Below are 17611 nucleotides of genomic sequence, written 5' to 3'. Positions count from 1 at the left end.
CAAGCACCGACCATACAAATTCACGATTTCATTTTCTGTTCAAATTCTCCTCGACCATTCTCGGAATATACGAGGAATTTTCTGCTATTCGAAAAATTCATTTTTCCTCGCACCGATTGCACCTAAAATCTACGAAACGTCGTTAAATCCGTATTGATTAATTAAAAAAAAAAAACTACTTAGGTGGTTTCGATAAAAAAGTATTAAAGAGATATACATAGTCTAGATTCAAATTTCGTCACAAATATTGTATACTGACAAGGAACCATCGCGAACGGTCCGGCTTCGATTTTGATGAAATTTTGTACACTTATAAAGCAGCCAAAAATAATCGACACGTATTTTTTTTTAGCTGCGGTAATTCGAGTTTAAGGGGTGAAACCACCCCTTGAAGTTTTGGCTCGAAACGGCTATCTCGAAAACGGAAAGACATACAAAAAAATTGTTAATGGGCGAGGTTGATGGTTTCTTATGTACAATAACATGGTGTTAAAAAATTAAAAAAAATACAATTTGTTTATAACAAAAAAAAATTTATTAACTTAATTTTTCATTTTATTGAAATTTTCATAATGACAAAAAATGACGAGCATTTTATTCCAAATCCATTGGTATGCGATTTTTTTAAATTGCCTCCTACAGTTTTGCAGATTTTGATGATTTACATCTTGCGCGCACATCCATTATGGTAGTAGCTGTTCTAACTTTGATTTTAATGAAGCACTGTAGGCTTGCACTACTTCTAGAGGACAAAATCGGGAAAAATACAAGAATACCAATTTGTTGTAGGAGGCTTCGTTAAAAAGTTATTAAAAAATTAAATTAAAAAATTTCAAATCCTCCAGGAAAAAATTATTTTCGGTTGCGGGGGCCAATTGGAATCATTTTTGGTCAATACATATACCCACGAAATCCTACGCACTTTCGAGAAAAAAATTCCTAATCGAAAATGTAATTTATGGCCAGAAATGTTGTCCGAAAATTTCATGCGGATCTTTAAAATGTCATAACTTCTGAACGGATTGAAGGATTTTAATTTTCAAAAATGCAAACGACGCGAATTTTAATCAAGAATACGTAGATATCGCAAAAATATGCAAAAAGTTGATCCTTGACCCCGCAAAATGAGAAAAACCCCATTAAAATGCTCCAATCTTCAAACAGCCATAATTCCTACAATAGTGAATATATTTCAATGAAACTGTTTTCTGAAGTAGAGCTCATAGGTACCTACAAAAAAGTATTGGCCAACTTTTTTGTAGGGCGTCAAACAAAATGATTAAAAATGAAAAACGAATTTTTAAGAAAAATCGACAGGGCGTAGTGCCTAAATTTTTCAGCGAAAAAAAAAAATTTCAAATCGTTCTAAAAAAATTATTTTCAGTTGCGGGAGTCAATTTAAATCATTTTTGGTCAATATATATACCCCCGAAATCCTACGCACTTTTGAGAAAAAAATTCGAAAATGTGTGAAATTTTTCAACAAAATTAAAAAATTTCAAACCATTCTGAAAAAATTATTTTCGGTTGCAGGGGTCGATTACAATCATTTTTGGTCATTACACATTCCCCCCAAATCTTGGACATTTCGGAGAAAAAAATTCAGTACGGGCGAAACTTTAAACGTTAATAATTTCTTAACGAAGCCTCCATCAACAAATTGGTATTCTTGTATTTTTCCCGATTTTGTCCTCTAGAAGTAGTGCAAGCCTACAGTGCTTCATTAAAATCAAAGTTAGAACAGCTACTACCATAATGGATGTGCGCGCATGATGTAAATCATCAAAATCTGCAAAACTGTAGGAAGCAATTTAAAAAAATCGCATACCAATGGATTTGGAATAAAATGCTCGTCATTTTTTGTCATTATGAAAATTTCAATAAAATGAAAAATTAAGTTAATAAATTTTTTTTTGTTATAAACAAATTGTATTTTTTAAAATTTTTTAACACCATGTTATTGTACATAAGAAACCATCAACCTCGCCCATTAACAAAAATTTTGTGTATGTCTTTCCGTTTTCGAGATAGCCGTTTCGAGCCAAAACTTCAAGGGGTGGTTTCACCCCTTAAACTCGAGTTACCGCAGCTAAAAAAAAATACGTGTCGATTATTTTTGGCTGCTTTATAAGTGTACAAAGTTTCATCAAAATCGAAGCCGGACCGTTCGCGATGGTTCCTTGTGAGTTATTGTTAACACTTTACCGACCGATAGCCTATTAATCGACTTTTTTACCGACCAACGCTTACCGACCGATAGCCGATTAATCAGCCGCTACCGGTCGGTAAAGTATTAATATTAATATTTTCACATCTAGAGACATATTCACGTATGTTCCTAAAAACCGTGACGTTATTTAAAATTTTACAATTGTTGGAGTTCGGTCAAAGTGAACGATTTGAGGAACATTATCACGTTTAATTAGACAGAATTTAATTTGCACATTTTACAACGACACATAATATCGTTATCATTCCAAATGGCTGGCTTTTGAAATAATGCAGACCGTGGTCAGAGTCGGAGAATATGTCCTGTAAAAATTAACATAGGAATATGGATGGCCTGAAGACAACTCGGCAAAAACAGTTTCTGAAATAAACGTGGCGACCGTGTGCACCGCGACAGCCAATTAGTCACGTCGTTTGCCGGCCTGCATCGCTGCAAAAGATAGCCACTTCGAATAATAGCGCTGTTTCTATTTTGTTGTTAACCACGACGATACATTATTGTTACATGAATCTGTTTGCAATGGACCAACCACACTTTCAAACTTAGAATTAAACGTTTGATAGAAATTTGTTATTCAATATCCCTTGTACAATAATATTAGAATACTCAGAAATGTTAAATTAATGATATATTATTTCATTTAGATTGTAAATTACAATATACCAATTATACTTTCAAAGTTAAAATTAAACGATCTATATTTATTATTCAATGCCTCTTGTACAAGTATAGTAGAATACTCAGAAATGTTAAATTAATAATATATTTAATTTCTTTTTAAACTGTAAATATGGGCGAATATTTCACACAAAAAAATAAGAAATGAAACTATAATATAAAATCGTTTAGCGAGTGTTTTTATGACCAGATGTAGTACAGTAATGAAAATGTTAACAACCACATTCATCTTTTGTACAAGAATATTTTGTGGAATATTCAAGAATATTAAATCAATAATATATTTAATTTTACAGAAAAAATTAGAAATATAAATATAATATAAACTCGAAAAATACGATTATTTTTATGGCTAGATGGAGTATAGTTGTAAAAATGTAAGCAACCATACTTACTTTGATCGTAAAATGTCCTACCAGAACTTTGGTGGGGTGAAATGTAAGAGATGTGTACGATAGGCTGGCTCAAGCTGCACTAACAACGAAATCTTGGATTCGGGCGAGTTCGCGAGATCTCGGGTACCGAAAGTTCGGTCAACCGAGACTTTACGGAAATCCCCGAGAAAGCAGAATATTCGTTCAAAGCCTACTAAACAAACTTTTATGGTAGATTTTTCGCATTCTGTCCTTGTTATTGCATAATTCATAGATTTGTTCATATCTTTCTACGAAACTTACAAACAATAAGAAAACAAAAGTTAACGTTAACTTCGAAAGAAGCATTAATATGGTCCTCAAATTAGAAATTTTGATATTAATTGATAAAGATTCTGTTTCTGTTTCACATTGCTTTAATAATTTTACAAACAATTTGCATTTCTAGTGCTGGTAGCAAACTTTCAAAATTATTATTTGTTTTCTTTGTCACGTTTGAAATATAAGTTATAAATGTGCAGATTCGATTTAAAAATCTCAACGTTTATATGAAAAAACCCATTAATATTTCGATAGATAGTATATTAAGCTTTTAATAGAAGTTTTAATAAACTAATCGAATTTCGATTTTCTGCTACATCGATTCAGGAAAGTAGTTTCTCCAAGACAAGAATGTGCTTCGAAGTAATAACAGTCCAAACTTCGAGCATCAAACTTCAAGACGAAGTCAAAAAGCTACTCCGTCGCGACAATAAACGCGATACAAAACGCAATCGCGCGAAACGTTCAGAATAAATTGCAACCGGATATTTTCACTCGCTATCTAAAATCGAGTAAAGTTTCGCCGTGTCTCTGGATCGCGCACGAGTTAACCGAAAGGAATTTGTCTTACCTTGAAGTCGATGTAGCCATTTTTGTCCATGTCGAATGTACGGAAGACATGATCGCAGAATTCCTCCGCGTTGCCAGACGGGAAGAACATTTTGTACATGTCGACAAACTTTGCTGGCGTTAACCGACCGTTCGGGCAGTCTTGCTGTAACATTAAAAAATAAAAACGTTCATGAAATTGCGTAGAAACATTTACGGTAAATTTTTTAAACAAATTATTAGGAACATCCAAAATCTCTTTAATCATGACAACTTGGTGCAAGAATTCTTGAAAAAGAATTTTTTTGCTACAAAATCAGTGTCATTATGAATTATTTAAATGTCACCATTTTAAATTTGACTTTTGTGGAAAATTATTTTATTTATTTATTTATAATAAATTCATCTTAAATAAGATTTTAAGATGATAATAGATAGTTCACGACGTAGTGAAAATTTAAAAAAAATTAAAGTGATCTTGATTTTTAACCAAAACTGATGGACTTTCGTTTAAAATGTTTTTTCTCGAATTATTGGAAGTGTTAATTTTTCTTTTCATCGATGCACTTCGGATATCGTGTTTATTCAAGAAGCTAATATTTCCGTATGAAAAAAAATACACGCCTTCTTGAAGTGCGTGGAAGTAAATATAGCAAGTTTGTTATTGTTGATAGTGTTTGAGTAGAAAATTCCGAAAGAAACGCCTTTTTATTGGGGTTTTTAAAGTAGAAATCCCCATCGAGGGAAACAGCCGCGCCTCGACTCCTTATCTGCCACAAACTACGTTTACTGTCATACATTTTAAAGTGCTGGCGTGAAACGACCGGTACGCTGAGTTTATGGGGGTTGGGGGGTGGGGTCGCATAGCCTGTTCGCTTTCACCCTCCGGTGGCCACGCCGTTTGGGATCTCACGCCCAGCCGCCTCTGTGCGCGAGATGCCAGCAACATGAAATTTTAATTTGATTGTTAACTGCTCGAGAAGGATGCAGATTAGTTGCTTCCTTTTTTTATTTTTAACGTTTCTCTTCTTTAACGCGTCGATCACCCGTTTATGGCCGACAGCACTTTTCACTCAGGAGATAAAAACAATTCTCATACTAAAATGTTGAGGAAAATGTAAAGATTATTTTTCCTCTTCAGAGTTCAAAATTGATGTTTCCCAACCAATTTACAAAAATTCAAGGCCCACTGGTTCTTTTTGGCTGACAGAATTTTTCCTTCAGAAGCTAAAGAATATTCTCATACTAAAATGTTGAGGAAAATGTAAAGATTATTTTTCCTCTTCAGAGTTCAAAATTGATGTTTCCCAATCAATTTACAAAAATTCAAGGCCCACTGGGCTCTTTTTGGCTGACAGAATTTTTCCTTTAGAAGCTAAACAATATTCTCATACTAAAATGTTGAGGAAAATGTAAAGATTATTTTTCCTCTTCCGAGTTCAAAATTGATGTTTCCCAACCAATGATCAATTTACAAAAATTCAGGACCCACTGGTTCTTTTTGGCTGACAGGATTTTTCCTTCAGAAGCTAACAAATATTCTCATACTACAATGTTGAGGAAAATATAAAGATTACTCTTTCTCTACAGAGTTCAAAGTTGACGTTTCCCAATAGTAATAAATTTACAAAAATTCAAGGCTCACTGGGTTCTTTTTGGATAACGAAAAGTTGCTGGAATATAACAGATTTAAAAATATAAAATTAGTTCTCTTTTTATTCGAGACAAATTGCCTGGATGTAAATGTTTAATTCTCGTTAGGCGGAATGATCTAGTAAATATAAATATACGAAGATTATAGATAGAATACTTAATGAAGTTTCGAAATTAAATTTGTCATGTTTTGAGCTCGTGTTAATCCCGAATTCTTGCTGCCTAAATATCTTTCCAGATCATCGCTTGCAACCCTCTCATTTACTGCCATCCGTGGAAACAGGGTCTGATAGCTCCGGCAGCGAAGAGGGAGAGTAAGTGCATGGGGGAATAGAGGGATGTAACGATAATGCCCACTCTGTACAGGATGTACACGATCGTGCTAGCAAAGCGGCTGATGGAGAACATAGACGACGAAGTGTACACGTCATAAAGATCACGAAAACGTATTAAAGGACACCACTTAAAACTGGTACTGCTCGAAGATGTTTTCATTCACAAAAATAAAATTTTTCCAGTGATTAAATGGAAATGATTAATTTCGTTAAAATTGTAATGGGAGATTCTAGAGGTCAAAATAGTACGAAAATCAAGAATACCAATTTGTTGATGGAGGCTTCGTTAAAAAGTTATTAACGTTTCAAATTCCGCCCGTACTGAATTTTTTTCTCGAAAATGCGCAGAATTTCGGGGGTATGTCTATTCACCAAAAATGATTGCAATTGACCCCTGCAACTAAAAATAATTTTTCCAAGACGTTTCGAAATTCTTTGTTTTCACCTAAAACTTTCAATACCTACTTGAATTTTTTTTTCAAAACTGAGTAGAATTTCGGGGGTATGTCTATTCACCAAAAATGGTTGTATTTGACCCCGCACCTAGAAATAATTTTTTTAAAACGATTTGAAATTTTCATTTTCGGCGAAAAATTTAGGCACTCGTATCGATTTTTCTTAAAAATTCATTTTTCATTTTTAATAAATTTGATTGGCGTTGTACAGAAAAATTGTTTAATACTTTTTTGTAGGTATCCATGAACTCTAGTTCTCCCCAAAATTTCAATGAAATATATTCACTATTGTAGGAATTATGGCTGTTTGAAAATTGGACCATTTTTATGGGTTTTTTTTCACTTTACAGGGTCAGGGAACAACTTTTCCAACATTTTCATAATATCCACATAATCTCCACTAAAATACGCGTTGTTTGCTTTTTGAAACATTAAAATCCTTCAATCCGTTCAGGAGTTATGACGTTTTAAAGATACGCATAAAATTTTAGGGAAGCATTTCTTGGCCTCACATTAGATTTTCGGTAAGGAATTTTTTTCTCGAAAATGCGTAGGATTTCGGGGGTATGTGTAATGACAAAAAATGATTGTAATTGATCCCTGGAAACAAAAATAATTTTTCCAGAACGATTTGAAATTTTTTAATTTTGTTGGAAAATTTATCCATCTACTCGAATTTTTTCTTGAAAGTGGATAGAATTTGCGTTCGTTTGATACTACTATATGTGAATACATATTTTTATTAATAGAATTAATGAAATGGGAGCTTTGTGCAGGGTTGTCTCAACCCTCAAATATAATAATTCGTATCTTACTTTAAGTATCTCTTATATTTTTATTATTTCTATATTTTCACAAATGCATAAACATCCAAAGTCTAATTACGACAATTACAGTTGCGAAAATTCCTATTCATCTAGAATAATCTTGCTAGTCAGCAGCAAAGTGCCAACGCAAACGCTCGTGTATCGCGTCTCCGAGGATAGAAAGCGTATGAGGGGGATGAAATAGAGTAAAGGTGAAAGGGTGGGAGATAGGTGAAAGCTTTTTGGGCGGTTAGAGACGAGGCAAGGGTGCCCAATAAGCCCTTATCTATGCAATATAGCGGATATACATAGAAGAGGTGAGAAAGGAGAAGATCGGGTAGAGCAAGATTAGGCGAGGGTAAGGTACACAGGGTGAACCATGTAAATTGACACAATCTGTTTTCTCGGAAACTACTGAAATATCAACATAATTTTAGTTAGTATTGTGGTAGAGGACAGACTCAGACTGAGACGAGAACTGATCACACATTCGTCAAAATAGAAAAAGGATTATGATTTATTTTTTATTTAATTATCTAGTAGTTTATTTGAAAATGAACTTTTGTTGTTGTTATTGGTGGATTAAATGAAATTATATACCTAATTCATCAATTGATATTATTTTACACGATACATATTATGTGGTGATTCATTTTCATTATGTTTTATTTATAGGTGCAGTTATTTTTATTATTGCTGGAGTTTTCTATTGATATTCAATTTTGTGCCAGTTTAACATTGAATAAAAAATTATTAAACATTCAATTTATGTTGTTATTCATTAAAGTTAGTTTAACCTTTTTCCCTTCATATTTTTTAGGATTAATAGAAATACCACCTCGATATTCTGATTATTCAGATTCATATTATTGTTGAAATAATTTATCTTCCTCACGTTCATTATAATTATAAGAATTGCAATCATTTACAATATTTATTATTATAGATATTTGAAACAATACTGTTATAAATCGATTTTTCTTAAAACAATTTTACCTAATATATTAATTTTAATAACTACTGCATTTCCATTATTAAAAACATTTTATTGATGAAATGTGAAACCCTACATTTTTTACTCTTAAATCAGTTGGACGTTAATGATATTGAATATGTGTATATTCAGAATTTAAAAATACAAATTCTGAATCATATATAATCAAAGATATAAATAAATTAAATTTATTTCGATTATTAGACGTTGATAATCGTTAACAAATCCTTCATTAGGAATAAAAATATATATATATTAGGAATATAAATAAAAAAAAATCAAATATGCTAAATTTCAATACGTCCAAGATTATGTTTCTGTCAATGTTCACAAATTTGTGGAAGAAATCATAAATTAGAAAGAACAAATTATTCATGTATTATAAATTCAACAAAAATAAACTTTATTTAATATTTATGCACCACGTCATTTTTCTTAATTTTGTGTTGAATTTTTTAGTTTAATAAATATCTTTAAAAGGTACCTTATGTGTAGAATTTATTACCACATCAGAGTCAATCCCCATTTCCAAAAATAGAATGTCACATAAATTGTCATTTTTGGTACTTTTAATAACAAAGAATATTTATTTGAAAACTATCTTCACATTTTGGCTAATAAACTGAATATAACAAGAAACTCACTAATAAGTTTAGAAGCATTTTAGACGTATCTTTGCAAACGTTCTCTCAGCGTCGCTGTATGTTTGTTAACTCAGAATTCACATGTTATAAAACTTTGGATCGTTAATAATGTTGTCTAACGAGAACACCTAGCGAGTGACTAAAGTTTAAACGCTGATTTAGGATGTACGATGCAAAGGCAGGAGGAACAAGAACCACGTGTAATAGAGTTGAAAGCGGGAATGGTGAGGGAGGGCTGGGGAATTGGGATGAGAAGATTCAGGAAAGGCTGGAGAAGAAGGCTGTGGTTATTTTCCACGTTAGTATGAGCGATGATGAAATACGGGGCGTGAGTGTGGAGATGGAAAGTGTGGAAGAGGTAAAATAGAGTGCACGAAACGATGTACAGCGTGTTTCATAACGTACGTACCATAGCTAATAAATTTACAAATTCTTCTTTGTCGACTATTTTATTCTATGAGCCAATTCATCCTTTTGAGAGGAGCACTTCATTCGTATATATTAGAAAAAAGAAATATTCAAATCAAGAAATGGAAAACATACACTACTGTTCATAAATCACCATCTTGCTAGTCTTGGAAAATGTAAATCAAGGTACAGATTTATTTATTTTGATTTGCTACCTTGCTATAAATTTTATACGTATAAAATCAAAATAAATATGCAACGAGTAAGAAAACAAATTTTGAAGATAAAGGCATCTGGTAGAAAACATTACAGGAAGGTGTTCGAATTAAATTAATTAAAATAATAATAACACACAATTGACTAGAGAATTTCACTATTAATTTGCTCATACACTCATAAAACGAAAATATTAAATTGTTAATATTTCGGTAAAATTCATGACATACGATACGAATAAAATTTCTTTTATTGACACATTGACTGCCACGTCACCCACATATGGGTGACACGACTCTTCACCAAGGAGTTAAAACAATTAATTCTCAATATTAGATATAAAAGAAAATAAAGCTAGGTAGGGCCCTTGAATTTTAACGAGTCTGTGAAAATAAATTCCATGACAAATTCTTGGTATGCTAGTTTCCAATTGTCTAAAAACAAAATTTAATTTTCCTTTTAATTTGAGTGGTTTGGTCTGGCAGTCAACGTGTTAATATCAATGAACAAATTTAAGTAAATAAATGTTAGTTTATTATTTATCTCTGTTATTTTTATTCCACGCTCGTTGAGCGTTCCAGCGGCTTATGAACGCGTGTGTTTGAAACTACCCTCCTTTGAGGCACTCAGAGTGCCAATTTTCCAGCTTCCTGCAATGAATACCACAGTTATGAAACGCTCTGTACAATCTTGGTGGACTTTGCGGATGGAGTGGAAGACGCCAGGGTACTTGGCGAAGGAAGAGTCGCGGAGAGAAAAGTTGAGAGTAAGGGCAGGCAAAAGAGCGTGGAACTTTGAGAGGAAATTGAGACGAGGGAGAGGAGCTGGCACGAAAGTACTCGGAGGAAATCAGGGGGAAGGGCTGGGGGGGGGGGCGGCGATGAAACGAGAGGAAGAAAGAAGGGGTTTCTTTAGGGAAGGAGGGTTGGAGATACGAGAGGCAGAGTTCGTAAAAATTGAGAGAAACAAAAGAGGAAAGATGAAGTAGCGTGGAGCAGTACAATAAATGGCGAAGAGAGACGGGGTGTTCGAATATTTAAAAAAAAAAACGACGAGGGGGAAGGAGCATATGGAGGACAGTAGCAAGATTTAGGAGTGGAAAACGAAGCAAGAAGTGGAAAAAAGTATTGGGGTATACGACGTGCAGAAAATGTAGATTGTGGGGGGTTGAAATATGGGAACATATGCATGATGCATAGCGTGGAAGGAAAATGTGGTGGAAGTAAAGAAAGGAATTGACAGGGTGGAGAGAAGGGAAAAGCAACAGACATAAAAAGACACAGCTAGGGGAGGAAAGGAATAGGTAAACAATGGGTTTGAGTAGAATGGCGAAGGCAAAAAACGAAATTTTATTCTAATAATAGATGTTTAGATATATTTGGAATACTTCATTTTACAACTGAAATTTTTTATTTTATTTCTACTCAAATTGTTCGCTTTAATAAGAATTTTATTAAAGAGGGGGGAGAAGATAGAAGTGTAAAAAATGCACAGTTCAATCTGAAAAACAAATGTAACTGCAGATTGCAGCCAACAAAAGAAAATATCAAAATTCTAGCCCACTGTGAAAGATTCAACATTTTTCTTGATGAATTTTTTATATTCTTGTATGAAAAACACCAGTTTCTAGAATCATTCTGTTTCTTTGTAGTAATTTGAACTGAAATATATCGAACAGTGAGAAAACGAGATACTTTCTAGTGGATTAATCGGAAACCATTTACACACGCGGTAGATTCAGAGGTATTCTAACCTTTATCGAGGGGACTGTAATTCGGCATCGAGTGAATCGAAACTTTACAGACCCGCCACGCCCATGCATTCCATCAGATTAAATTTTACGCGATGTCGTTTATCTTGGGCTTTTGAAATGGACAATGTTGCTTCCATTAAACAAAATTAATTGAAAAACTCGCTGGACTGGGTCGCGAGCCGACCGAACCGTCCGCGGGAAACGCAGGACGAACTACAAAATCGTGGACGGTAACGACGGTTTGTTTGGTTTAATTAGTTTGGGGGAAAGCAGGGTTTAACTTGAACCGTCTAAATTATCTGAGCAACTCGAAGCGACCCAGTTTTTCGCGGCGTCGCCAATTCCTGCCGCAATTGCTGGACTTTAAGGTTCAATTACTAGAGGCTATCTGTTTCCGTGGTAATGTAATAAAATCCCGATCCATTTTGTACGAACTCGAAATAATTCTGCTCCAAATTCACCGAAAACACTTTCAGTTATAATCAAAATTCAATTTCTTCGATTCCTTCTGTACGGTTGATAAAATATTTAAGATTTTTCAAAGTCACAAATTGCTATTTTGCCAAAAAAGTAACGTATGAAGAATCACGTGCAAACAAAATATTAATATTAAATTTATAATGCATTTCAAACCAGAGTTACGAATTATTTAATGCAAAGACACAGAATTAATTTTAACGCCCAATAGTTTGTTTTCTAATAGTTTAATATTGAATTTAGAATACACTTAAGCTAGAATTACGAATATATTTAATGCAAAGACATCGAATTAATTTTAACAACAGTTTATTTTGTAATTCGTACTCTGCTCAAAGTAGAATTTATTTACGAAATATTTCACGATTTTTTATCTTTGAGGGGTTGTTCCAACCCTTAAAATGAAGAGTGTGTGCATTGTTATAAAACAATAATGTCTCTTGGATTCTTTTGTTTCATAATATAATTCTTTAACGGATGCGTGAAAAATCATTGGATTAAAAATAAAATTTTCCGCGTTTCCTTTAACAGTATTCAAAAATATCCATCGATTGAAGTGTTAAAAGAAGAAGAAAACCGTTAGCTGTTTCAATGCTTCCACTTTATAATTCTTTGTACAACGCATAATTTACAAGCTGTTCAACGCGAGGATGTTAGGTGCTTCACCCTACACGAGCTCGCGTAGAGTGTGTATCGGTTGATTGAAATTTCTTGTTTACAGAACTTGTCCCTCGGTGTGAGCATGATTAACTGTTCGGAACTCATGCGAATACTGCTAACGAGCGTGATGGCGCTCCTACGGTTCCCGTGCGAAGGCCTGAGTTAGACTAACGCCTTTTATAGTACGCGTTACGCACTGCGTAAATACGTCTACGGTGTTTAAACGTTTGAAATAAAAGTGGCGAGATATCGAGAGGAACGTATAATACCGGTGATTAAATTTTTCACAGTATTAAATCGATTAATTGAATCCACAATTACTGAAATATTCTTCAGCGAAAGGCGACAGGGTCGAAACTTCTGTGAACGAAGAATCCGTACAACACTTGTCTAACTGATCCCCAAATCCAAACACCAATGTGTTGATAAACATGTCTAGAATGACTGAAGTTATATTACTGTCTGAGCTAATATTAGTTTTATCGTTCAAGTGAACGTAGAACGTCATAGCGACGATAGAGAATTTAGTGATAATAAAAAACGAGGCCCTCTGTTCTTGTTGCTGTTAAGGACTAAAGAAAATTTTTAAAACTAATCACTGAAATTTTAACGACAAGCTTTATTCAGTCACTTGAAATCGACAGTTGCATCGAATCTGATGAACAAAGTATAGTAGCGAACAAATTTAATGAAATATAATTACTACAAGGTGCAAATATGGTAAAATTGTACTCACTTTGAATCCCTTGTACCATTCTTTTATAGTCGCTTCATCATATCTCGTGTGCGACTTTAGGAAATCCATATCCTCTTTGCTCAACTTGTCTTTGCTCCCAAAACACCCCATTTTGCAATCTGTAACAATAAACGTGCATTCCACTATTAACAATTACGTATTTTTGTTATATACATTCTTAAACAAAAATCTAGTGAAAATTACTTTTTTTGATACAGTGATGATTCTTAAAATGAACCCATGATTCATAAGTTGAACGTTTCCTGATCTTTATTCGCACCTCAAAAATATCGACACTAACATAATAGTCAACTTGAAAAAATTTCCAATATACAATCATGACTTTTAAATTGAACCTCAGACGTGATTCGTAAGTTGAATGTTTCTATTCCTTCCAAACTGGGGGTCAGTATTTCCCAATCTTTTTTCACATCTCAACGATATTAACACTAATATAATAGTCAAGTTTGGGGAAATTGTAATATACAGTAATTATTCTTAAAATGAACCCCAACCCTGATTTATAAGTTGAATGTTTCTATCCATTTCAAACTGAAACCAGCGTTTCCCAATCTTATTTGACATCTCGAGTTAGAAACATTTGCAATACACAATAATGATTCTTAAAATGAACACCAGATTCGTAAGTTGAACATTTCTATGCATTCATATATCCCTGCCAAAGACGACATTTAAAAAACGATACGAGCTGTACGAAACACCAAACTTTTCGTAAGTTGATTATGATTCGTAAATTGAACATTTCTATTCTTGACTGTGCCAATGAACTATGAAAGACGATATTTAAAACACGATACGAGCCATACGAAAGATGGACATGACCAACCCCGAAACGACGTTCATTTTACGAATCATTACTGTACATTCCTTTGCAAATGTGAAGCATGTAAGGGCATAACTAGCGGTCAATAATTGTTGGTAGCCTCGAAATCACGCACACACACGCACGATAGAGGTCAGTGCAAGCGTGTGACGTTGAATTCCTATTGCAGGAGTTAATCTTCTGCTCGTCGTTTCTTGCTGTGACGTCTGTTGCCCGCGGGGGCGCCCCGAGCTTTGCCTCGCGGGCAATGACGAGAGCCTGAGCCTACCAAGAAGCCCCGGTTTGTCCAGGTTTGATTCACAATGTTGCACAAAGTGTGTCAGATAAATAGCGCGACTAAATAATATTTTCCCGGACTGAGAACAGCGCACGAACGAAACTGCGTTTATCGAGAATTATTATTTGGCACAATTGACGACGAAATGACCAAGGACGATAATTAAAACAATCTTTTGTGGAATGTTGTATCGTATAAGAGCGTCCTTGGGACACGATGAAACGTTTTACGGGTGGTTTCGAAGACAAACCGCATCAAGAAGACTCCGGAATCACGTTGATGGCTGAAAATATGGGAATAAATAGAATTTGCAAGCGGAACGGATGGCAGACAGCAAACTCGTGTAGAATTTAATAATAGTGGACCCAATCCAATATCGGTGGCCACGATGAAAGGCGACCAAAAGCTTTTGGTTTAAGGGTGGATTCCCATCGGAAACGTGATTATTTAAGCAATTATTGAAAGTTTTAACGAAAAGGTTCGGGAATAAATACGGGAAACTTTTGTAGATGTATTTATTGACCTTCCAGCATAGTATTTGAATTTTTTAAACGGGTAATAAATATTTTAAACCTTTCAAATTAGTGCAAACTATCCAGACAAGAGTTTTTATAAATATAATTTCAAAATATTAGTTTCTGTTTTTTGTTTCGAAGAAGACTAGAAGAATTGAAAATTTAATTTGTAATTATAATATAAGTAACACGTCACGAAAGTAGAATGATCGAGCTTTAACAAAATTAAAATTACATTTAATAATGCTTTCATATTTTGTGCCCAAGACTGTTGGCCTATGATATTTCTCAAAGGTCGAAGTATAATCCAGAACGAGCTTTTGATATAAAATTGCCACGAGATCGGGGATTAACGTCAAACGTCCGAAGGATTTCACCTGTCGATATCAATCCTTCATAGTGCGAATAACATCGGATCTCGATTTAAATCGTGATCCAAGATCGTCAGAGACAATTTGAGTAAAGACACAGCTCAAAAATTTGCACGTTAATAAAGAATACGTCGAAACGAAGCGTTTGAAAAAATTTATAATGAAATTAAATTTCTCTTTTGCTGTATAGATATAACTAATAATATTATTTAACGAAAGTATATTTTAAAACAGAGTATTTTCGTGTTTCGAAGATTTACTTATGCTTTGCCCCATAAATTTTTGTCTGTTTTAATTTATATCACATTGAAATTTATAGTTATCTATAAATATATATCTAGAGTTTGATAGTATATAAATATCTATGATTTTATACAATTAATATAATATTTATTAGTATACAATTCATAGATTAAATAATAATAAATTTAATATTTATATACTAATAAATATTTATATTAAATATAATTATCTTAGTAATGTTATTGTTTTTGAAGAGGAGCTAAATCAAGGTTGAAATCATAATAAATCTTAGATCCTCGAAATGTGAAAATATATCCACTGTCATGAGTGTTTGAAAAAATCTATCGCTCTGTAAATTCTTCTTGTTTTCGAAACTGAAACTCAAGATGACAAGCAATCATTCTAAAACTGTTGACCACGTTCGAGAGGCTGTGACTGACGCTACGAGGAGTCTCGTACAAGCTGACTTCCGGTCTTGAGACGAAGGGTGTGTCAAAAGTGTTATTTTTAAGGGGGTCGTGTCGTTCTCGATGATTAATCGAATACACGATTTTTAAAAAATGATATCTCCTCCGACACACCCCGTACACGTTACATTAATCTTGTTTATTATTGCTATTCCATGTTTTCGGACCCTTACATCGAATCGAATTGATTGTTTCGAGTTAATAAATCAATCTTTACATCGTCGATAAACTATTAATCTATTTATTATGATTTTATTACACCGTTTAAAATTATTATTCTTTATTATTATATACAGTACACTTATTTAAAAATTACGTTAAAAATGATGAAACGTTTCTACAGAAAATTATCTTGTACCTTTGATAATAGTAAAATCAGATTTTTAAAGTCGTTGAAATTGAAGAACCTAAACTTCAGTTTTTGTTTAAAAAAATATTCTTCGATTTCAGCTTCTTTACGATTCTGTAAATTTCTATTTCAATTCTAGTTTGAGACTTTGTCAGATGTTACACGTGGCATGATTGGACGTAAGCTGCTAAAGAGCAGGTTTGAACAGTCTCAAAAAATTAATTCAGCTCACGAAAAGGAGCTGATTAAGTCACCGAACGAAAAAAAGGGGCTGATTAAGCTGATACCGGGGAGGTGTTAAGGAGCTGGTTAAGCTGCCTCAGGAGATGATTGACCTGCCTCAGAAAAATAAGCTGATTGAGTTGCCTCGGAGAGGTGTCAAGGGGTTGGTTAAGCTGCCTTAGAATCTGATTAAGCTGCCTTACGACAAGGAGGTGATCGAGGATTGACGTTACTTGAGTAGATACGTATAGCCTGATAAGAAAATCACCTGCAATGTTGACGACGTTGACAGGAAACCGAACAAAAATTGTATCCATGTCCACTGACCAAAAATACAGAAATACGTAACAATAATGACCGTTTATAGACCAAAATATAACAGTAATAATGAAAATGATCATTTTCCATTGTATCTTTATGACAGCATTACCATTAGATTGGTCAAATTTTTCCCTTGAAATTAAATCCAAACACAACCTTATTCGGATTGTTTTTAATTATCTCGATCATTTTGTTAAAAATGAAAGATTAGAAATATATTTGTAATGTACCAGAAACTGGTAATCTCGTTGGGATTAAATTGAAAATGGCGGTGATTTGAATATTGGCGGTCATAAATCTGGCCTATCTGCAAGAATATCACGAAAAATAATGGAATTGGGTTATCCACCAGCAATGATTTTTTCACTGCATTATTCATGAACAAACTTTGTGTACGAAAATGTTTAAACCGGATCCAATTATAGATCATGCGGTACCGATAATAAATTTCATCAAAAGGAACAGCTGCTTGAATCAACACCAATTTTTAAAAATCGTTGCAGAATACAGGGATATTATTTACTATAAGGATGCGCGTAATAAATTACGTTGGGCGTAGTAAAAAGGTAACGTTAAGTGGTTTTTTGATCGAGAAACGACATGTATACGTTTATAGCCGATAAAGGTAAAATATGTATGATTCGATGCATTCGGCGTAGCTCCTTAAGTTAGCATATTTTGGACATATTCCATCTCCATTAAATAGATTGAAT

At 33.6% G+C, this 17611-nt stretch overlaps 1 protein-coding gene across 4 annotated transcripts in view; it reads right to left on the bottom strand.

Annotated features, from left to right (window-relative positions):
- LOC122400835 (neuronal calcium sensor 2) overlaps nucleotides 1-17611 on the bottom strand; it is a 162626-nt gene that overhangs the window by 16391 nt on the left and 128624 nt on the right. For all 4 annotated transcript variants that reach the window (XM_043402512.1, XM_043402511.1, XM_043402513.1 and 1 more), the window contains exons 3-4: nucleotides 13290-13408; nucleotides 4175-4318 (exon numbers count right to left, since the gene is read on the bottom strand). In XM_043402512.1, the coding sequence (XP_043258447.1) occupies nucleotides 4175-4318; nucleotides 13290-13400 (255 nt within the window). In that variant the 5' untranslated portion in view covers nucleotides 13401-13408. The remainder of the gene's footprint in view (nucleotides 1-4174; nucleotides 4319-13289; nucleotides 13409-17611) is intronic.

This window comes from Colletes gigas, unplaced genomic scaffold (genome assembly GCF_013123115.1).
Source record: "Colletes gigas isolate AHSC1104 unplaced genomic scaffold, ASM1312311v1 Colletes_gigas_Sc00020, whole genome shotgun sequence".
Lineage (NCBI taxonomy): Eukaryota > Metazoa > Arthropoda > Insecta > Hymenoptera > Colletidae > Colletes > Colletes gigas.
The sequence above is the reverse complement of the archived record's forward strand: the minus strand, read 5'-3'. Positions and strand labels throughout refer to the sequence as shown.